The 23418-nt window shown below is 40.3% G+C and overlaps 1 protein-coding gene across 1 annotated transcript in view; it reads left to right on the top strand.

Moving 5' to 3' along the window:
* Window positions 1-13272, top strand: part of LOC133576222 (acidic mammalian chitinase-like) — a 30794-nt gene extending 17522 nt beyond the window's left edge. The window contains exons 2-13 of the mRNA XM_061929298.1: window positions 2868-2947; window positions 3054-3108; window positions 3185-3211; window positions 5358-5562; window positions 5666-5722; window positions 8276-8441; window positions 9308-9432; window positions 12164-12287; window positions 12351-12533; window positions 12607-12723; window positions 12801-12933; window positions 13022-13272. Of these exons, the coding sequence (XP_061785282.1) occupies window positions 3084-3108; window positions 3185-3211; window positions 5358-5562; window positions 5666-5722; window positions 8276-8441; window positions 9308-9432; window positions 12164-12287; window positions 12351-12533; window positions 12607-12723; window positions 12801-12933; window positions 13022-13272 (1413 nt within the window). The 5' untranslated portion in view covers window positions 2868-2947; window positions 3054-3083. The remainder of the gene's footprint in view (window positions 1-2867; window positions 2948-3053; window positions 3109-3184; window positions 3212-5357; window positions 5563-5665; window positions 5723-8275; window positions 8442-9307; window positions 9433-12163; window positions 12288-12350; window positions 12534-12606; window positions 12724-12800; window positions 12934-13021) is intronic.
* The last annotated feature ends 10146 nt before the right edge of the window (window positions 13273-23418 follow it).

Genomic DNA, 23418 nt, shown 5'->3' with positions numbered 1-23418 from the left:
CAATCATCAGGAGATTTTAATGGGAGCATTCACATACCATGGTTTATATAGGGCACAGAGTGGGTGGGTACAGGCTGGCGTATATGATATCGAAGAATTTTACCCTTCCATCACGCAAGACCTACTGACTCAAGCACTAGACTTCGCCTCAGGCTACGACTCAATCACAGGCAATGAAAGAAACATCATCATCCACGCAAAAAACTCCATTCTCATCCACAACAGTACACCATGGCAAAAAAAGAACAATGCAACATTTGACGTCACTATGGGAAGTTTTGACGGAGCAGAAACGTGTGAACTCGTTGGGAGTTTCCTCCTCTCCCAGCTCGCTAGCCTCAATCTGAACCTTGGTATTTACCGTGATGACGGACTGGCAGTGTGTCGCGCCTCGCCAAGGACCAGCGAGAATACCAAGAAGCGCATATGCCAAATTTTCAAAGAGAACGGCCTACGGATCACGATTGAAGCCAACAAGCAAACCGTCAACTTCCTTGACGTCACTTTCAACCTGAGAAATAACAGCTACCAACCATTCACGAAACCCAACACAACACTCCAATACATGCACCATGACAGCAACCACCCACCCACCACCACGAAAAGAATACCTACTGGAATTAATAAAAGGCTATCGATGCTGTCATCTAGCAAAGCTGAATTTGACCAAGCAACCCCCCCGTACCAAAAAGCCCTTGATGAAAGCGGATACAATTTCACCCTCACCTATGAACCCACGCCAGGAAACCAGCCAAAAAAGAACAGAAAACGAAACGACATCATCTGGTACAACCCCCCATACAGCAAAAACGTCTCAACTAACATTGGACACAAATTCCTCAATCTGATTGACAAACACTTTCCCAAAGACAACACCCTAAGAAAAGTATTCAACAAGAACAACATTAAATTGAGCCACAGCTGTATGAACAATATACGACAAATTATCTCAAACCACAACAAAACAATTGCAAATGAGCCGTCGGCCCCCAGACAGAGCGACTCCAAAACCAACAAAGACTGCAACTGTCGAAAGAAACCTGATTGCCCTCTCAACGGGGGGTGCTTACAAACATCAGTTGTCTACCAATCTAAGGTAACACGCAAGGACATTAACACATCCGACACATATGTAGGATTAACCGAGGGGGAGTTCAAAACCAGATGGAACAATCACAAGGCTTCTTTCAGGAACCAAAACCTGCGGAATACCACAGAACTCAGCAAACACATTTGGGACCTCAAAGACAATAATGTTGAATATTCAATAACATGGCAAATTCTTGCATCCAGCACACCTTACAATAGTGGTAATAAAAGATGCAACCTATGCTTGAAAGAGAAACTGTTTATTATTTACCGTCCAGACCTGTCATCCCTCAACAAGCGCAGCGAAATTGTAACAGCATGCCGCCACAGACGGAAACACCTCCTAGGTAACACATGAGCCAATCACCACGCCCCTACGCCAGCCTGTACCCACCCACTCTGTGCCCTATATAAACCATGGTATGTGAATGCTCCCATTAAAATCTCCTGATGATTGAGGGAACCCCCCCTCATGAAACAGGCCTGTAGAGATGAAATAGTCTTGTGATTCTTTTCCCACACATACATATATTGCGCTCTACTATGGTATCGAGCACTATTTTTTGGATAACCTTATTAAGACATATATGTATATATATATGTATATATATGTATATATATATATATAAGTGTATATATATGTATATATATGTATATATATATATATATATATATATATATATATATGTATATATGTATATGTATATATATATATGTATATGTATATATATATGTATATATATGTATATGTATATATATGTGTATATATGTATATATACAGTATATATGTATATATATATGTATATATATATATATGTATATGTATATATGTATATGTATATATATATATATATATATATATATATATATATATATATATATATATATATATATATATATGTATATATATATATATATATATATATATATACTTTTTTTTCTCGCATCTCTAAATCTACTTTTTCATGCCGTGTAAGACAAAATAAACCTTTGAAGGCCTTTTGCACAAAAAGTCACAATTTTCATTATATATATATATATATATATATATATATATATATATATGTATATATATATATATATATATATATATATATATATATATATATATATATATATACACACACACACATATATATACCCACACATATATATGGGACAGTTCCTAAATGATACTAAATGACATTTGTAACTTTGTTTGTGCAAAAAGCCTTCAAAGGATGTTTTTTTTCCATACACGGTATGAAAAATGTAATTAAGAGATTTGAGAGAAAAAAAATGTATCCGAAAACTTTTTATGCCCTTTGAAAAATGAAGGACTTATATGTCCCGTTTGGCTTTGGGGTATTGTTGAATAACTACCAGCATATTGCACACTTGTAACAATTTTGCATTTACATTATAAAAACATGTATAATTGAGTAGCACTACAAAAATGAGCGCCAAAATACAGCAAAAATGTGCTGTAAGGACAAAAAAGTTGTCACATGAAGGTTAAAACATGCTTGTGCTTGCCTCTGTTCTTTTGTGTGAAATATAATCTTGTAAAGTTATTGTAAAAAAAAAAAAAAAAAATAAGTGAAATGAGCAGAAACAACCTTTGAGGACTGTAATGAATCAAACTATGATCAACAGAACACCGTGATTATGTAACAACACAACAACCATGTTCTCTTGCGAAGTGCATAAAAAGGTCTCGTCGATGATTGTCCACGTGCACTTCAAAGGTCTCCTTATCAAAGCATGTCTTAATATTAATACCTTTTACAACCCTGAAGCTAATAAACGGCTGGCAAAACTCCCTCCACGGACTGAATAAAAGGCTCCACCGTGCTGCTGTTGTTTGGGTCTTTCCAAGGTGAGTTTCTCACAGACTTACTTTGCAAAAGTTGCTCTAAGTAGGATTATTCTTCTCGCAAGACATGCTTTCCATCTGTTGCATAAATCATGTGGTTCTTTGACAGTTATCCGGTGTGTGGTTCTGTTCGATCAAGATGACCAGGTTGACGATACTTGCAGGTAGTACATATCTGTACTAAGTTGTATCGTACTGTACTTGTGGCGTACTTGACGTGTTTTTTTCTGCTTCTATCAGGCTTGTGTCTGGTGATATGCCAGCTGGGTAAGTTGTTATATTTTCAAATCAACACCTTTTCATTTTGCGCCCTCATCATTAGAAACATTTGACATTTAAACCGATACGATATCAATTCCGACACTTGCTCCCCCGTATTCCACAATACCAATTTTCGCTACTTTTGTGTGTTCATGTGTCAATAATTGTTAATTGTTTAATAATACAATCTCATGTTTTTGATGTAACTTTAAACAGTGAGATAATGTTAACTATGCTGTCCAGTTTGTTTGTATTCTTACACTTCTGAGTCTCATTTGCAGGTATTATATAGTAGACCATGGGTCGGCAACCCAAAATGTTAAAAGAGCCATATTGGACCAAAAATACAAAAAATTATCTGTCTGGAGCCGCGAAAAATTAAAAGCATTATATGAGTGTTATAATGAAGGCAACACATGATGTAAATGTCTATATTAGGTATAATAGCCTACTATCAAAGGCTGACGCAAATCTTCGTTGACAGAAATGTTGTATTTTAATTTTTATTCTACACATTTTTGCAACATTGGAAATCATTAGTAAAATGGAGGCTTCTCACAGGATGAGATAACTTCTGGAAATTACTGGCTCAGAATGGCCAAAGGTATAGATGTGTGTGTCCAAGTTAAAGGAAACGGCAGGCTGTCTTCTAATGGATTTATTACAATCTTTGCAAGCTGGGTAACGTTTGCTGTGGTCTGGAACAACATGGCACACAAACAACTATGAGAAATGCAGCCAATCTTACATACAGCTAATATGTCATGTGACATTCAAATATAAAGGACATAAGTAAAGGAAATTAAATGAGCTCAAATATACCTACAAACAGGGCATATTGATACAATATGTACATACAGCTAGATGGATTGACCAAATATGCCTGATAAGCACTCCAGCAAATCAATAAAACTCACCTTTGTGCATTCACGCACAGCATAAAACGTTTGGTGGACAAAATGAGACAAAGGAGTGGCATGAAACACTTCTCTCTGTGGCAGCATCGGAGAAATTTGTACATGTAAACAAACTACGATGAGTTCAAGGATCGCTAAAATTAGTAGGACAAAACGGTGCTTGCCAAATACTCTCATCAGTGAAGCATGTATAACATAAACAGTGGGATTTATAACAATTAGGAAGGTTTGTGTCATGTTTAGTCTCCTACAGAAAATATATTAAAACAAAAAATATGTTTTTTCCTTCATCTTTTTCCATTTTTACACATCTCTGAAAGAGGTCCAGGGAGCCACTAGGGCAGCGTCATGCAGCTCTAGAGCCGCGGGTTGCTGACCCCTGTAATAGACTTTACATGCAGCTGCAATTCCAAGACATCAGATTGCAGTAGTGGTAAAGTGAAACCTTGATTTCGGAACTTAATTAGTTCTTGAACAGGGTTCGTGAATAGAAATGTTTGTATATTGAAGCAAATTTCTCCACAAAAAATAATGTGATTATTAATAACGGGTTCCAACCTTGACAAATAATACAAAAGTCAAAAAAACAACAACAGAACTGTCCTCCTCCTAAGCAGCCGCCCTGCTGACACACACACTCACAGTTTGAAATCACAAAGCTCCTTTACTTTAACAACCAGGTCGCTATAATGATTAGGACTAACAAATAGATCCACTTTACTTCTTAGGGCAGTGTGCCAGTCTTTTGTTGAGTCCTACATAGTGTCTATACTGTAAATATTGTACTTATTATACACCAGCTGTTTGATTGTAACGCCCTTAGTTGTAGTTTTTTTGACCAAATTTGGAGTTGTTGTAATTACCACGTAGAGCCGCTAATGCTAATCTGTGACATGAATACGGCTTAGCCAATTCAAAAATTAGCATCGCCCTTTTGGAATGAGGAGCTTTGCTTTTGAGCGCTTACTACCGGGCATGCTAGCCTTGTTAGCATGGAAAATTGTAGCATTACCTACAGGCAGCCCGCTACGAATATGCCTGTTTGCCCGCCAGGTGCTTTACTCAGCAACTGACGCGACGTCACATGCAACAAAGATTTCGAAATGTGTTACCGTTTGATTTTAAGTGAATCGATACATAGTAGTACTGACGGAATTCGGTGGATACCGGTATTTATACAAGTATGGAATTTGCCGGAATTCAGAGTCATGACTGTTTCTCTTCCTCTGACGTAGGATCGGCCACCCAGATGATATGCTACTTCACGAACTGGTCCCAGTATAGACCTGGCGAGGGGAAGTACATGCCACAAGATGTGGACCCCTTCCTGTGCACCACCCTGATCTACGCCTTCTCTATCATCAACCATAACAACGAGTTGGTTATGTATGAGTGGAATGATGACGTGCTGTACCAGTCCTTCAATGGCTTGAAAACTAAGTAAGTGGCCAGGCGGAGGCACTCAAACCACAGCACGTGATGGGCAAATAAAACTGTGTGTTTAAACTGTGATCGTGATGATTGATCATGCTTTGATTTCCAGGAACCCTCATCTGAAGACTCTTCTGGCTGTTGGTGGATGGAACTTTGGTTCACAGCAGTGAGTCACATTTCAACCATGAACGATTTTATTCATATCGTCGCAACACAATACATGTTTCCATATTGTGTAGATCTAGAACATGGACATTCAACTAAATAGTTTTGGGGACCACATTTCCAGAAAGCCAACGACCGAGGTCCAGTGTAATTTTGTATATTCCGGATAACCTACGGTAGACATTTGATTTTTGTCTATTACCTGCTCTGTGGCCTTGCGGTTAGAGGGTCCACCCTGAGATCTGTAGGTCGAGAGTTCAAACCCCGGCCGAGTATTATCAAAGACTATAAAAATGGGACCCATTACCTCCCTGCTTGGCACTCAGCGTCAATGGTTGGAATTGGTGGTTAAATCACCAAAACGATTCCTGAGCGCTGCCACCGCTGCTTCTCAATGATCCCCTCACCTCCCAGAGAGTGGAACAAGGGGATGGGTCAAATGTGTGTGTGTTACTATCAATGGTACTTTAACTTTTAACTTTAATTTTGTCAGAGTTACAGGAGCGCTCTGATGCTTTTAAGGACCTTTTACAAAAAAATCTAGTCAAAGATCATCTTTATGACGACACTATAGTGTTTTTAAGAATCTCCTGCAAAAACGTGAGTCTCTCACAAATTCTTTTTTAAGTGAACTCGCAGGCTATCAGTTGAATAACACAAATGATGAAAAAGAGAGGGCCGAAAATGGAAACTTGAGGAACACCACTAATATGACGAAAGAAGTCGCAAGCTACAGCAAGACCTTAGTGACATAAATCACTATTACAAAAAATAACTGCCAAAAGGGGGGACTTCAAGGGGTGCCTTGAGGAACGCCTCAGTTATGTAATTCATCAGTTTAGACCCCATTGTTCTACGCTTGCTAGTGAAGTGTATTTCTGGTCTTGTCATCCTCGTCCGGACAGAAGGACGACACGGCAGTGCGGCTGGATCAAAAGAGACGTCGGAGACGCTTTACTGAGCCAAAAGTTGCTTTATTACAAGCGAGCGTCATTATTCAGGTCAAAAAATGAAGGACTCCTAACTTGGAGAAGCCAAACCATCAGTTTTATATTCCTCCTTTCAGTCTCTGTGTGTGTGTGTTAAGTCAGGAGAGCACATACTGACCATAAAAGGAGATGTTCGTGTGTAAGGGACTGGAAAACAACTGCTGTAAGCCATAACTTAAATGTTGGCGTTGAGCAAGACAGGTAGTCTCTTTTCAAGGATAAAGTTATCACTTTTGCATTCCGAAATCCCAATTAGGGCCTCTTTCCTACGAGAAGTGATCCAATCCACCTGCGAATATCAAACTAAGGGGCCTTATCTTATTATGTGCTCATACTAAAATACCACTATTTAATTAAACTTGGTGGTTTGCTTTCTCCAAAGTGAATATAAACATTCACCATATGTAGAACATAATATGAGTTAATTCACTTCACTAGCAAGGTTTGAATGTCAATGTAAGGATCGACCAATGTGTTTACAGCGATTCAAGTTCCTCTATACAACAGGAACACTCAAGTGTTTGCAGGAATTTGCTGCAAAAATGTTTGACTCCCAAGTTTCATTCCCAGGCTGGATTTAGCAATTGATTTAGCCTTGGTCTACAACATGGTCTGCAACCTTTTGCATCAAAAGAGCCATTTAGGCCTGTTTCCACCCAATCAAAACCCACTTGAAGCAACAAAACTATTTGAGCACTAAATTGTTAAGTACGGCTACATGTACAGTTTCCTTTCAAGATATAGTCATGTTTTGGTCCACGGTCAGGCCTGGAACCAAATAACAGCAATTAACGAGGGATTGCTCTACTGGTTTCTTTCTAGCTCCTCCTGACGAGCCAAAATGTGAAGTGGCAAAACCAGACACACAATGCTAACAACACAAAATGCAAACAACACAGCTAACTGTCCTCACAGTTCGGATAACATTTTCCATTTCTCTCTAGTTACACGTTGAAAAGAAATAACAGAAAGATGAAAGTACATTGCATTGCTAACATACAATGTACATTACAGAACATATTTAAATATCTATATATATATATATATATATATATATATATATATATATATATATATATATATATATATATATATATATATATATATATATATATATATATATATATATATATATATATATATATATATATATATATATATATATATATATATATATATATATATATATATATATATATATATATATATATATATATATATATATATATATATATATATATATAGTCGAGGCTTGTGGTTTATCCGTTAGACAGTGTTCAATACCGGGGGTAGAGCATAATAGACTTTCGCAGGTTTCCCTGCTCTTCAGGGGATTATTCAGGAAAAAACCCTGAAGAGCAGGGAAACCTGCGAAACAGGCTTGTAGGGATGAAATAGCCTCTGTGTTTTTTCCTGACCTAACGTGTATATATATATATATATATATATATATATATATATATAATTTTTTTTTTTTTTTTTTTTTTAAAGAAACCTTGAACAGAAGCCAGACTTAGTGCTGGTTCGAGTTAGTCGGTGGATCAACCGGTTGTACTTGTGTCCAGGTTCTCCATTGTGGTATCCAACCAGGCCAATCGTCAGAAGTTCATCCAGTCTTCCATCAAATTCCTGAGGACTCATGGTTTCGACGGTCTGGATCTGGACTGGGAGTACCCCGGAGCTCGCGGAAGCCCGCCAGAAGACAAGCACAGGTTCACTTTGCTCTGTCAGGTAGGCAACGATATGTCTTGATCATTAGTTTACTGCTGGTGTAGTGTTACCAGGTGTATATGTATGTACTACATACCATATATTTTCAACAGGGGAGGTCCCCACGTTCATGGGGTCCACAGGGTTACTGCAGGGGATTTTTAAGATGTTTTGAATGATTTTACTTTTTTTATATACAGTACAGACCAAAAGTTTGGACACACCTTCTCATTTCAATGTGTTTTCTTTATTTTCATGACTATGACTTGTAGATTGTCACTGTAGGCATCAAAACTATGACACCTGTAAAGAGAAAACCCTTTCAGATGACTACCTCTCATCGAGAGAATGCCAAGAGTGTGCAAAGCAGTAATCAGAGCAAAGGCTATTTTGAAGAAACTAGAATATAAAACATGGTTTCAGTTATTTCACCATTTTTTGTTAAGTACATAACTCCACGTGTTCATTCGTAGTTCCGATGCCTTCAGTGTGTTATATTCATGTTAGCATTTAAGATAGCTCGCGATTAACGCAGTAGTTGCCAGATGGCAATTCGAGATACAAGCTGCCAGCTAACTATTAGCAGCACTATACTGTATTATATGAATTTCTTAGTAATGCACAAAAACAAGGTACTTTCAGTTTAAAGTTAAAGTTTAATTCGAAACACAGTCTTATACAGGATACAGTATGTAAGTAGGGAAACCTGCTAAACAGGCTTGTAGGGATGAAATAGCCTATGTGTACACAGCTGCTGGAATAAAAAATTTCCTGAAGGAATCAAGAAAGTACTATTTATCTATCTATTTATCTAGGGGGTCCCTTTACATCTGTTCATCATGCTATATACAAATGTATACGGTATAATATGATCCGTGTTCCTACAGGAACTTGTTCAAGCCTATGCGGCTGAGGCCAAGGCCACGGGCAACACTCAACTGATGGTGACCGCTGCAGTGTCTGCTGGCAAGGGGACAATCGATGGAGGATACGAAATTGCTGAGATTGCCAAGTAAGAGCATGCTTGGATTGATTATTTCTTAATAAAGGAGTACCATAAATATATACTAGAGATGTCCTTATCCTGATCATGGAATCAGATCATGACCGATAGTAGCCTTATTTCAACTTACCGCAGTTGTGCTCCAGTGTTTACATGCTAAAGATTATACTAACGTGAAAGATTCCTTCACGAGGGATGCACATTTCCATAGTCCTTGTTACACACGTGCAGGAGTTGCATTCATTCCTGAAGGGACCATGTCTTGCCAGAACACCGGCTCCAAATTGAGAGCGAGCTGCAACGAACACGTCGTCTATCCACAGTGCGAAACCGCTTCTAAGATGTTAATCCTCACCACCGTGGCGGAGTATAAACTAAGTTTCTTCTAAGTAGTATTATCACTGGAGGACTCGAGGAAAAGGAATGGCTTAGCATGAAGACACAAGAAGCTAACTATTCTTTGTCTCGTTTTGATGATTAAAAATCATATTTTGGTGGTTATTGCTATTGTGTACAAACTCAGGGCTAGGAATAGGTACCAGATTCGGTACATTTTTGGTACTGACCGAATCCCGCCAGGCAGACTGGGCACAATTCACGTAAACTCCAAGGGTGCCATGTTAAGGTACCTGGGTCGCGCGTGACATCTCACCCGGGGCACTTTGGCACTTGGCAATCACTCCAGCAGCACTGAGAACTGACTCAGCCAAACTACCTCTATGTAATGTGGCAATTTTCTTCGCCAATAGAGAAATTGACTATCAACAAAACGCTCCAACGTAAGTTAAGTAAGGCTGCACTTTTCCACAAATGTGCTAGCTTGAAGCTAATATGACTTTGCTATTGACATGCTACTAATTAGCATGAGTAAGTTTACCTTTTTAATTTAACACCTTCAAATTTGTTGATTGGAACTACAACTAAGATGCACGTTACAGTCAAACAGCTGGTACGTAAAAAGTACAATACTTGTGGAGTATTACCACTTTGTAGGGCGCAGCAAAAGACAGTAAGGTTTGAAATTACCAACACACCATAAACTATACACTACTGCCATCTAATGTCTTGGACTTGCAATTGCAACATGGTGTCATAATTGCAAACGTGATAATGAAACAAGGTATAACAACTGGACAGTAGTTATCACTATCAGATCATGTTAAATGTTGCAATAAAAGTGAGTTTTTATTATCAAAAACTATTCATATTTATTAACACACACATAATTAACGGGAATCTCTACCGTATCGGTTCAAATGTAAACAGTACCCATCTCTACTCAAGGAGTAAGTCACAGGAAGGCTTTGAGAGTAGAACTGAAATGATTTAAATGGAAGCCAATAGTAGTTTTTGCTTAATCATTGTGTACTTTTGTCAAAAAGTTGTATGTAGCATTTAATGCCACAAATTTAATACACCATCTGATTGACGTAAATTCTAGCAGATTCTAAATTTAGAAAGATAAGCTTCATAAAAACATTGTTTACTTCAGTTGCTTCCTATAAAAGTTTTCCCTTCTATAATCTATTGTCAAAGTATCGGATAGACCAGGGGTCGGCAACCTAAAACGTTGAAAGAGCCATATTCGACCAATAATACAAAAAACTAATCTGTCTGGAGCTGCAAAAAATGAAAAGTCGTTTATAAGTCTTATAATGAAGGCAACACATGACGTAAGTGTCTATATTAACTATAATAGCCTACTATCAAAATGACTATGTGTCGCAGGCTGAAGCAAATCTTCGTTGACAGAAATGTTGAAATGTAATATTTATTCTACACATTTTTACCACATTAGAAACCATTAGTAAATCTGAGGCTACTCAGAAGGTGAGATAACTCCTGGAAATTACTGGCTTTTAATCGCCAAAAGTATAGATGTGTGTGTCCAAGTTAAAGGAAACGGCAGCCTGTCTTCTTCCAGTGGATTTATTACAATCTTTCCAAGCTGGGTAACGTTTGCTGTGGTCTGGAACAACATGACAAAACAAACAACTATCAGAAATGCAGCCAGTATTACACACAGATAATGTGTCATGAGACATTCAAAACTAAATTATATACAAAGAGGATAAAAGTAAAGGATATTAAATGAGCTCAAATATACCTACAAATGAGGCATAATGATGAAATATGTACATACAGCTAGCCTAAATAGCATGTTAGCATTGATTAGCTTGCAGTCATGCACTGACCAAATATGCCTGATTAGCACTCCAACAAGTCAATTACATCAACAAAGCTCACCTTTGTGCATTCACGCACAGTACAGTATAAAACGTTTGGTGGACAAAATGAGTCAAAGAAGGAGTGGAAGAGTTTACATGTAAACAAACTGTTGCGTCACAGTGCACACTATGGTGAGTTCAAGAACCGCCGAAATTAGTAGAACAAAACAATGTTCACCAAATACACTCATCAGTGAAGCATACACATAAACATATCAAACGGTGGGCTTTCTAACAATTGGGAAGGTTTGTGTCATGTTTGTCCTCAAACAAAAAACATACTAAACCAAAAAAAATATTTTTCTCCCATCTTTTTCCATTTTCAATCATTTTTTAAAAATGCTCCAGGGAGCCACTAGGGCGGCACTAAAGAGCCGCGGGTTGCTGACCCCCGGGATAGGGGGGTCGAAATTGGATAGGGATCATAGGCCAAAAACTTGATGGGGACAGCCCTACTATATCCTGTATACAGTTTTTATATACATGAAGTCATTGTTTTTCATTGATGATAGGGAACTGGACTTCATCAATGTCATGACCTACGACTTCCACGGAACTTGGGAGCGCTTCACAGGACATAACAGTCCTCTGTTCCGTGGTTCACAGGACTTTGGGGACCTCATTTACTTCAACACCGTAAGTAGGAGGAACACAACCCGTTTTCAAAATGTTTTTAAAACACTGTAAATCCCTCTTCAGGACTACGCTATGAAGTACTGGAGAGACAATGGCACGCCGGTGGAGAAGCTGAGGATGGGTTTTGCCACCTATGGTCGTACCTTCCGTCTGACATCAGCAGACACTGGTGTTGGAGCTCCAGCTAGTGGACCTGCAGCTGCTGGTCCATTCACACGAGAAGCTGGATTCTGGTCCTACTATGAGGTATTGTAGTTATAAACTAGTGATGGGAACTATTTTGGTATTTAAACAGCTAACATTGTGGTGTGTGGTTTAGATCTGCGGCTTTGTTAAAGGCACTCAACTTCAGTGGATCGACGACCAGAAGGTGCCCTATGCCACTAAAAACAACGAGTGGGTGGGATTTGACACCAAGGAAAGCTATGAGACCAAAGTACGTCGGCGTCAAGTGTGCACCCCAGGCCTGCTGTCGGGATACCTTGATTAAAAATGTCCTTCTGTTCCCACCAGGTCCGTTACCTGAAGGAGCAAAGGTTTGGCGGTGCTTTTGTGTGGGCCCTTGACTTGGATGACTTTGCTGGACGATTCTGTGGCGAGGGCAAACACCCTCTTCTGTCTCACCTTCGCAAACTTCTCAATATTGGTACGTTTTTCCAACTGTGAGGGAAGTCAAATGTGTCCTACTTGCAGACTGTACCTTAACGTGTATAACTTCTTCAACTGCCATTCAGAGCTGCCCCCACTTCCTCCGACCACGACCCCCAAGCCCGGCGCTAGCACCACCGCCCGTCCCACCACGGCCACCACAGTGACCACCCATGCCCCGGGATCCGGGTTCTGCAACGGCAAACCCGACGGCCTGTACCCCCACCCAGACGACAGGGCCAGCTTCTACATGTGTGCAGGTGGCATCACTCACGTGAGGCAGTGTGGATCTGGATCTGTCTACAGTGACGCCTGCAAGTGCTGCGTGTGGCCATGAGCAATAATTGGACAAACTTAAAGTAATATCCTGTATTAAACAGACTAAAATATCATCATGCATCCACTGTGTATCATTTCAGAGTATATTGTTAGACTAAATGAGCAGATGCCCATTTTCTGCAGCTGGATTCTATCCCAGCGGACTTTGACTGAGAGTACACCTTGGTCTCGTCACCAGCCAAACACATCACACATACACAAAAAAACATTTACAATTTTTTGTCAAAAAAACTAAATACTAACATGTCTTTATTATGCAATGAACACAAAATCTTTTCATTAAATATACTATATTTTATTAGGTATACTTTACAGTGAACATAATATGTTTATAATACATGTTTTTATAAAATTATAGAAATAAACAACATGAATGATTACACGTGTTTGTTATTTTTATTCTGTGTTGATGATGGCACGGGCAGGTTAATATGAGCTACAATTACTGGAGGACTTGATCTTAGCTTGACAGAATGCCACACAGTGCATTTTATATATATATATATATATATATATATATATATATTTATATATATATATATATATATATATATATATATATATATATATATATATATATATATATATATATATATATATATATATATAGTCAAGGTTTCTGTGGTTTATCCGTTATACAGTACTCACTACCGGGGTAGAGCGGAATATACGTTAGGTCAGGAAAAAACACAGAGGCTATTTCATCTCGACAAGCCTACTCTGCAGGAAATCCCCCAAAGAGCAGGAAAACCTGTAAAACAGGCTTGTAGAGATGAAATAGCCTCTGTGTTTTTTCCTGACGTAATGTATATATATATATATTATGTACCGTATTTTTCGGACTATAAGTCGTAGTTTTTTTCATAGTTTGGCCGGGCTCCAGTGCGACTTATATATGTTTTTTTCCTTCTTTGTTATGCATTTTCGGCAGGTGCGACTTATACTCCGGTGCGACTTATACTCCGAAAAATACGGTATATATTGTAATAAATGTATGTATATATATATATATATATATATATATATATATATATATATACAGTAAGTCACTGAAAAGTCTGACCACCTGAGAGCTTACGTTGCACAGAAGGAACAGGCAGATGCTGTCAAAGAATCAGAGAAATACTTCACAGGACATTAACAGTCAAAAAGTGACTCCACCATTTATTGTTATCGAAAGAAAAACAACTTTACCTCATGTAACACCTCGCGGTAATGTCAGTCTTACTGAAAGTCACCCTGCTAAAACCGCCGGTGGACGTCTTGTTATTAAACCCAGAAACTTAATACAAGAATAATTAATATCGTACCATTATTTGTATGAACAGTTTTACCAGATCAAAGGTCCCTTGAGTAGTGATGCTTATGCTTAGAGTTATGTAACTTTTTTTTCAGGAAGAGAAATGTTTTAATTTCATTAAATGGTTGGTTTTGTGACGGATTCTCAGTGATGGGCAAGCTACTTGAAAAATGTAGTAAGCTAAACTACAAGTCTATAGGCCCACATGTATAATATCAATGTTCATGTAACTGAGTGTACAAATGGGCCCAATAAGGGTCCATTACTATTAACTATCTGTCGTTTTGCTGGGGACACCCTACAACTACCTCCGGGGGTCCCCGCTCCCCACTGTATGTATTTATTTAGTTTGCCTTTTCTTTGGCCCACCTCCATAATGTAAACAGAATCTATCAAAAGCTCGACTAAAAAAACAATGACTTGCGTGTTGTTTGGGAACAGTTGGTAATAGTTATGTGAAGTAAAAGTTTTCATGAACTCAGCTCACCTTAATGTGTGTTCCTAAATTTGTGTTGGACGTCTTTGATTAGGGGTGTCAAACTCATTTCGTTCTGTGCACACGCGGGCCCGACTATCAAAATCATGGCATTAAAACTAAAAAATAAAGACAACTTCAGATTGATTTCTTTGTCCCCAGGCTTTGACTTTGACACCCCTGTCTTAGATGAAGAGAGCAGTTATGATTTTGATTTATAGAGTAAACAACTACAAAATAAGGTATTGGGTATCTTTAAACACATACATTTGTGAGTGAAGTGAATTATATTTATATAGCGCTTTTCTCTAGTGACTCAAAGCGCTTTACATAGTGAAAACCCAATATCTAAATTACATTTAAACCAGTGTGGGTGGCACTTGGAGCAGGTGGGTAAAGTGTCTTGCCCAAGGACACAACGGCAGTGACTAGGATGGCAGAAGCGGGGATCGAACCTGCAACCCTCAAGTTGATGGCACGGCCTCTCTACCAACCGAGCTATACCGTATATGTCTATAAATGGCCAAGGACACTCATTATTGTGGGTTTCCTGCATGTCATCTTCATCACTAAAGGAATACTGTAATGCCCTCTGCCTTGAAAACTATTGTTTTTTTTTTTTTTTGAGTCGTCAGCTTGAAGCGTCCCTCTGTCTCTGATTCCCTTGTCGTCATGTGACATGAGTGCGTGTTCGTTATGATTTTGCTTTCTGGTTTCGATGACCAGCCTTATCTTGCCTCGGATTGGCCAGTCCGTACAGGAATAGCTACTTGTTAAAAAAGTAGCTATACTACCGCCAAGCTACTGAAAAATGTAGTTAAGCTACGTAGCTTAGCTTGTGACTGCCCATCACTGCTGATTCTTTTGGGGGAAAAGGGTGATGTACTGATATATTGTTAAATTATATTTAAATTGACAAGTGTGGCCATAGGAAGGCACAGTTGGACTAAGGTAAACATTGCTGCCACCTAGATTATGTGTGTTTGGCTTTATTGTAACATTGCATATCAAAACAGTAGTCTCTCTCTCTCTCTCTCTCTCTCGCTCTCTCTCAAACTACTCACTAGTAAATATTGGCTGACTACTTTTTACTTTTACTTGAGTCATATTATTAAAGTAACAGTACTCTTACTTGAGTATAATTTGTGGCTCCTCTACCCAACTGGGACGGCGTGGCGCAGTGGAAGAGTGGCTGTGCGCAACCCGAGGGTCCTTGGTTCAATCCCCACCTAGTACCAACCTCGTCATGTCCGTTGTGTCCTGAGAAAGACACTTCACCCTTGCTCCTGATGGGTGCTGGTTAGCGCCTTGCATGGCAGCTCCCTTCATCAGTGTGTGAATGTGTGTGTGAATGGGTAAATGTGGAAGTAGTGTCAAAGCGCTTTGAGTACCTTGAAGGTAGAAAAGCGCTATACAAGTACAACCCATTTATCATTATAACTCTGTATATTACCACATTGTAAACATAATAAACCAATAAGGTTAATTAATAAATAAATAAATGATAAATGGGTTATACTTGTATAGCACTTTTCTACCTTCAAAGTACTCAAAGCGCTTTGACAGTATTTCCACATTCACCCATTCACACACACATTCACACACTGATGGCGGGAGCTGCCATGCAAGGCGCTAACCAGCAGCCATAAAAAAAGATAATCATTTTTGAAATAAATTGAATATTGAGTGTATTTTAGGAGCTGTGGGAGAGGGTTGAAAACACATGTGGGATGTTGTATAATGTTTGAAGAAACATAGCTATCTATAACATATTTTTTATGATTTACTTTTGTTTGTTTATGTGTATATTCATCTTTTAAAGTCTTGGTTGTGACACACTATTTTTATTTATTTTTAATAATATTTGTATTTATTCATTTGATAGGGAAATCATAATACAGGTATTGAGAAAACAGACACTTTTTTTTGCCCTCCCCCTACCCTGTTGTAGTAGTGTTTATATCCGTAAAAGCAGACTCCAGAGACTTGTAAACTTCACACAGCTTCCTTTACTCGTGCTTGTTAATTCACCTTGTTAATCAATCAATCAATCAATCAATGTTTATTTATATAGCCCTAAATCACAAGTGTCTCAAAGGGCTGCACAAGCCACAACGACATCCTCGGTATAGCCCACATAAGGGCAAGGAAAAACTCACCCCAGTGGGACGTCGATGTGAATGACTATGAGAAACCTTGGAGAGGACCGCATATGTGGGTAACCCCCCCCTCTAGGGAGACCGAATGCAATGGCTGTCGAGTGGGTCTAACATAATATTGTGAGAGTCCAGTCCATAGTGGATCCAGCATAACAGTAAGAGTCCAGTCCACAGTGGGGTCAGCAGGAAACCATCCCGAGCGGAGACGGGTCAGCAGCGCAGAGATGTTCCCAACCAATATACAGGCGAGCGGTCCAACCCGGGTCCCGACCCCGGACAGCCAGATGGCCACCGGATCTGTGTGTCTTCCCCTCCACAAGGGATAGGGGGGAGCAGAAGAGAAAAGAAAAGAAACGGCAGATCAACTGGTCTAAAAAAGGGGGGCTATTCAAAGGCTATAGTATACAAATGAGTTTTGAGATGGGACTTAAATGTTTCTACTGAGGTAGCATCTCTAACTGTTACCGGGAGGGCATTCCATAGTGCTGGAGCCCGAATAGAAAACGCTCTACAGCCCGCAGACTTTTTTTGGGCTCTGGGAATCACTAGTAAGCCGGAGTTCTTTGAACGCAGATTTCTTGCCGGGACATATGGTACAATACAATCGGTAAGATAGGCTGGAGCTAGACCGTGTAGTATTTTATACGTAAGTAGTAAAACCTTAAAGTCGCATCTTAAGTGCACAGGAAGCCAGTGCAGGTGAGCCAGTATAGGCGTAATATGATCAAACTTTCTTGTTCTTGTCAAAAGTCTAGCAGCCGCATTTTGTACCAACTGTAATCTTTTAATGCTAGACATAGGGAGACCCGAAAATAATACGTTACAGTAATCGAGACGAGACGTAACGAACGCATGAATAATGATCTCAGCGTCGCTAGTGGACAAAATGGAACGAATTTTAGCGATATTACGGAGATGAAAGAAGGCCGTTTTAGTAACACTCTTAATGTGTGACTCAAAGGAGAGAGTTGGGTCGAAGATAATACCCAGATTCTTTACTGAGTCGCTTTGTGTAATTGTTTGGTTGTCAAATGTTAAGGTGGTATTATCAAATAAATGTCGGTGTTTAGCAGGACCGATAATCAGCATTTCCGTTTTCTTAGTGTTGAGTTGCAAGAAGTTAGCGGACATCCATTGTTTAATTTCATTAAGACACGCCTCCAGCTGACTACAATCCGGCGTGTTGGTCAGCTTTAGGGGCATGTAGAGTTGGGTGTCATCAGCATAGCAATGAAAGCTAACACCGTATTTGCGTATGATGTCGCCTAGCGGCAGCATGTAAATACTAAAGAGTGCAGGGCCAAGAACCGAACCTTGGGGGACTCCGCACGTTACCTTAACATAGTCCGAGGTCACATTATTATGGGAGACGCACTGCATCCTGTCAGTAAGATAAGAGTTAAACCACGACAAGGCTAAGTCTGACATACCAATACGTGTTTTGATACGCTCTAATAAAATATTATGATCGACGGTATCGAAAGCAGCGCTAAGATCAAGAAGCAGCAACATAGATGACGCATCAGAATCCATCGTTAGCAGTAGATCATTAGTCATTTTTGCGAGGGCTGTCTCCGTAGAGTGATTTGCCCTGAAACCGGATTGAAAAGGTTCACAGAGATTGTTAGACATTAAGTGTTCATTTAGCTGCTGTGCGACAATTTTTTCGAGGATTTTCGAGATAAACGGAAGGTGGGACACCGGCCGGTAGTTTACCATGAGGTCAGGATCGAGGTTAGGTCTTTTGAGCAAAGGATGAATAACCGCTTTTTTGAATGCTAGTGGAACAGTGCCAGAGGAAAGTGATAAGTTTATAATATTTAGCACTGATGGACCTAATAATACAAAAAGCTCCTTAATAAGTTTCCCAGGAAATGGGTCAAGTAAACATGTTGTTTGTTTTGTCCCATTTACACATCTTAACAATTCCTCTAATGTTATTTCATCAAAGAGAGAGAAACTATTTTGGAGGGCGGTATCCTTCGTAGATACAGTCGTATCTGTGTTAATAGAACCCAGTTGTAGCTGCGATGCATTGTCTTTAATCTCCTTTCTAATGAGTTCAATTTTCTTATTAAAGAAATTCATAAAATCATCTGCTGAGTGGGTGGAGCTACTGGGAGGAGTCCCTTGTTGGGTTAGCGATGCTACTGTACTAAACAAAAATTTCGGATCATTTTTGTTGAGGTGGATGAGATTTGAGTAATATTTAGCTTTAGCTAGGGTAAGCATGTGTTTATAAGTTGTTAAACTATCACTCCATGCTTGATGGAAAACCTCAAGTTTAGTAGCGCGCCATTTGCGTTCCAGCTTTCTACATGATAATTTATGGGCTCTAGTTTCTTCTGTAAACCATGGGGTGCGCCTTTTAGGGGCTCTTTTAAGTTTTAGCGGTGCTATACTATCAATGGTGTCGCGCAGGGCGTCGTTAAAGTTGTTAGTGAGGTTATCAATAGAGCCGACATAATTTGGGAATGGTGCCATTACCGAAGGCAGTAGGCCAGCAAGAGTCATCGTTGTGGCAGCATTAATGTTGCGGCTGCTATAGTAGTTATTATTATTAGTTTGTTGACAATGAGTCAGAACTTCGAATTTTATAAGGTAATGATCGGACATTACTTTAGTATACGGGAGTATCGTAACTTTGGAGGTGGTGACACCCCTGACCAGCACTAGATCTATCGTATTTCCGTTGCGATGCGTAGGTTCATTTATTATTTGTGTAAGACCACAGCTATCAATTATAGTCTGGAGCGCCATGCACTGAGGGTCCGATGGGGTATTCATATGGATATTAAAGTCCCCCATTATGATTATATTGTCGGCGTGCATCACTAAATCAGCAACGAACTCTGAAAATTCACTGATGAAGTCCGAATTGGGTCCTGGGGGGCGGTAGATAACAGCCAGGTGGAGAGGCAGCGGTGTGACAAACCTCATAGTAAGCATCTCAAACGAGTTATATTTGTTATTTAGGTTCGGGGTAAGATTAAAGTTTTTATTGTGGATGAGTGCAACTCCCCCACCCCTTTTAATGGGACGGGCAATATGCGCTCCCGCATAGCCAGGAGGAGACGCCTCACCCAGCGCAAAGAAATCGTCTGGTTTGAGCCAGGTCTCGGCGAGACCAATAACGTCAAGATTATTGTCTCTAATGACCTCATTAACTAATAACGTTTTGGAAGATAATGATCTTATGTTTAAGAAGCCCATATTATAGGTAGTTGGCTGTTTTGAGGAGTTTTTGTTGAAATTATCCGTAGTAGCAATATTAATAATGTTGTGTTTATTATGTGTAGTGCAATTTAAATAATTTCGACCATATCTAGGAATTGATATGACGGGAATTTTCCGATTGTTTGCTTGATGTTGTGATAAACCGAACGCATCATAACTTGCCACCTCAGTAGAGTGCATGTCTACTTCTGACACAGAAAAAACATTTTTTGAGTTGTGTATTGTTCTAAAATAGTTGCTATGTGTGCAGGTATTATCCAGCCTGGCGCTGGCTAGTTCTATTTTAACTAACTTCTCACCCGGACTAGCGCTTCTTTGAGGATTAGCCTTTCGCTTTGTTGTTAGCCCCGCTCGGCATCCCCGCTTCTGCTTCCGCTCACACCGCTTACGTGTCTTCCGTTGACGGTCCACGCTGGTACTTAACTCCGCTGCTTTCGAGGCCGCTGGATGTAGCCAGCGAAGAATCCCCATGCTAGCGAGGAGGTCGAAAGTACCCGCATCTTTCAGCCTATAACGGCCCGATCTATCCACATGCAGAATCGTCTGTCGGTCGTATCTGATCACGAAGTGTCCACGCTGTGAGCCAGCCATGAAATAGACAGAATTGACGGGTATTTTTGCCAAATCGTTCTACACTTCCAAGAGCGTCTGCAAGCCGCTGCCATCAGGGCGCCGCCATCTTGCCAGTCTTATAATCCCCACAACACACTCAACGGCGCCCCCTCTGGACACTATGTAGTATTGTACTTAACATCTGTACATCCCCCCCTTTTAGCTTCTAAACCTCTTTTCTTTATTTTAAAGATTGAACTGTTTCAAAATAAAATGATTCCAAAATGATAGTTACTTCTATCTTAATCACCAGGTATTAATAACTGAGCATGTTCAACTCACATTCAATAACATTAGTACCCAACATAACGCACATGTTTTTAGGAACAACAAACAGTTAGGTCTACACCATTCTTTCCCAAAGACCAGGGAAAACTCTCTGGTCAATTAGAATGTTCATAAATCCAGTCTATCTGGAGGGCGGGAAACTCTTCCGGACCTGGTCACTGTTTCACCTGAATCTGTCTGCCTTTGAACAGTCTCTATCTCATCAGAGCAGGACAGACCTCCCTCAGGGAGCACTGTCAGGTGAGCCCTGTTACGTCTTAAGCTCCCTTGGTCTGTTTCCACATTGTACGACCTTGGTGTTGAAGCCGGTCCCTGGACAGTAGCTGTGGTCTGCGCTGTTTTAATCCACACTCTCTGTCCTGGAACCAGAACTGGTAAGTCTTTTGTCCTGTGTCTCAGGTTGAATGACTCTCTCTGCTTCACTTTTAGTTCTTTGTCTTTTTCCTTGAAAGCTCTGAGGTTTGGCCAGGCTGGTTTCAATGCTTGTGGAGCGGTAGGAACTGTTGATCTTATCCTCCTCCCCATCAGCAGCTGCGCTGGACTCAGCCCGTGAGCCAGTGGTGTAGCTCTGTAAGCCAAAAGAGCTTTCTGAGGGTCTGGACTTTTGTTGAGCAGCTGTTTGACCGTGCGGACAGCTCTCTCTGCTTCCCCATTGCTCTGGGGATAGCGAGAGCTGCTGGTCGTGTGGTTGAAACCATAGTCCTGGGCAAAAGTGGCAAAGTCTGTGGAAGCAAACTGTGGCCCGTTGTCAGTCACCAAGATTTCAGGCACTCCAAATCTTGCAAAGATTACCTTGAGTCTCTCCACTGTTGTAGATGTTGTCAGGGTCGGGAGGTTTGCTACTTCAATGTATCGGGAGTAGTAGTCCACCACCACGATATAATGTCCATTCTTCCACTGAAAGATATCAGCCGCCACTTTTTCCCATGGTCGTGCTGGTAGGGGTGTTGTCATTAAAGGTTCTGTCTTTTCCTGTGAATATTGGCAACAGATTTCACACCTTTCCACCATCTCTTTAATCTGTCTTGTTATCCCTGGCCACCATAGGGATCCTTGTGCCCTTGCCACACACTTAGTCACACCCTGATGGCCTTCGTGCAACCTTTCCATCATTTCCTGCTGCATGCATCCAGGGATCAGAATCCTTGTTCCCTTAAGAAGCAAGCCCTCTGCCATGTTGATGTCGTTCCTCTCTGACCAGAATGGCAGAAGATGCTCAGGAACGCTTCTCCTGTGAGAGGGCCAGCCTTTTTCCGTCAATGTTTTCAGCTGCCTGCAAACACTGTCTGTGCTCTGAGCTTCCTTGATGCAAGCTAGTTTACTGTCAGTGGCGGGGAGGTGGTGTAGAATGGGATCAATGTATGCACAGCATTCTTTCTGCAAGCTGCTATTGGCCTCTCTGGCCTCCATTCCCAGGGGAGCTCTAGAGAGAGTGTCAGCAGTGACGAGTTGTTTTCCCGGGACATGTATGATTTTATAGTTGAACCTCAACAGTCTTAGCCTAAATCTAAGAATTCTTGGAGGAAGATCATCCAAAGACCGAGAGCCAAGCAGCGAAATTAAAGGTTTGTGATCGGTTCTCACTGTGAATTGCAAGCCTAGCAGATATGAGCTGAGTCGCTCACAGGCCCATGTTGCCGCTAGTGCTTCTTTTTCTATTTGCGCGTACTGGACCTCCGTGGGCGTCAGGCTCCGTGATATGTACACAACAGGTCTCCACCTACCATCTGTCTGCTGCTGCTGGAGGACCGCCCCAAGTCCGTATGACGACGCATCTGCCGATACCAATGTTTCTTTTTTAGGACTGTATTGTGCAAGGACTGGAGGAGAACTCAGCTCTTTTTTAATTTTTTCAAAGGCTGTTTTCTGTTGTGCGTCTCAGGTCCATGTGCTGTCACTTTTTAGCAGGTCACGTAGGGGTTTTGTGAGAGCTGGTAGGCTGGGTGAGAACTTGCCAACATAATTCACCATTCCCATGAACCGGCGGACCTCCTCCACATTGCGAGGTTCTGGCATGTTTTTAATGGCATTGATTTTGTCTGGATCAGCCTCGATTCCTGATGCGCTTATGTG

Source organism: Nerophis lumbriciformis, linkage group LG03 (assembly GCF_033978685.3).
Source record: "Nerophis lumbriciformis linkage group LG03, RoL_Nlum_v2.1, whole genome shotgun sequence".
In the NCBI taxonomy this organism is placed as follows: Eukaryota; Metazoa; Chordata; class Actinopteri; order Syngnathiformes; family Syngnathidae; genus Nerophis; species Nerophis lumbriciformis.
Note: the sequence above shows the minus strand (reverse complement) of the source record. Positions and strands in the feature narration are given on the sequence as shown.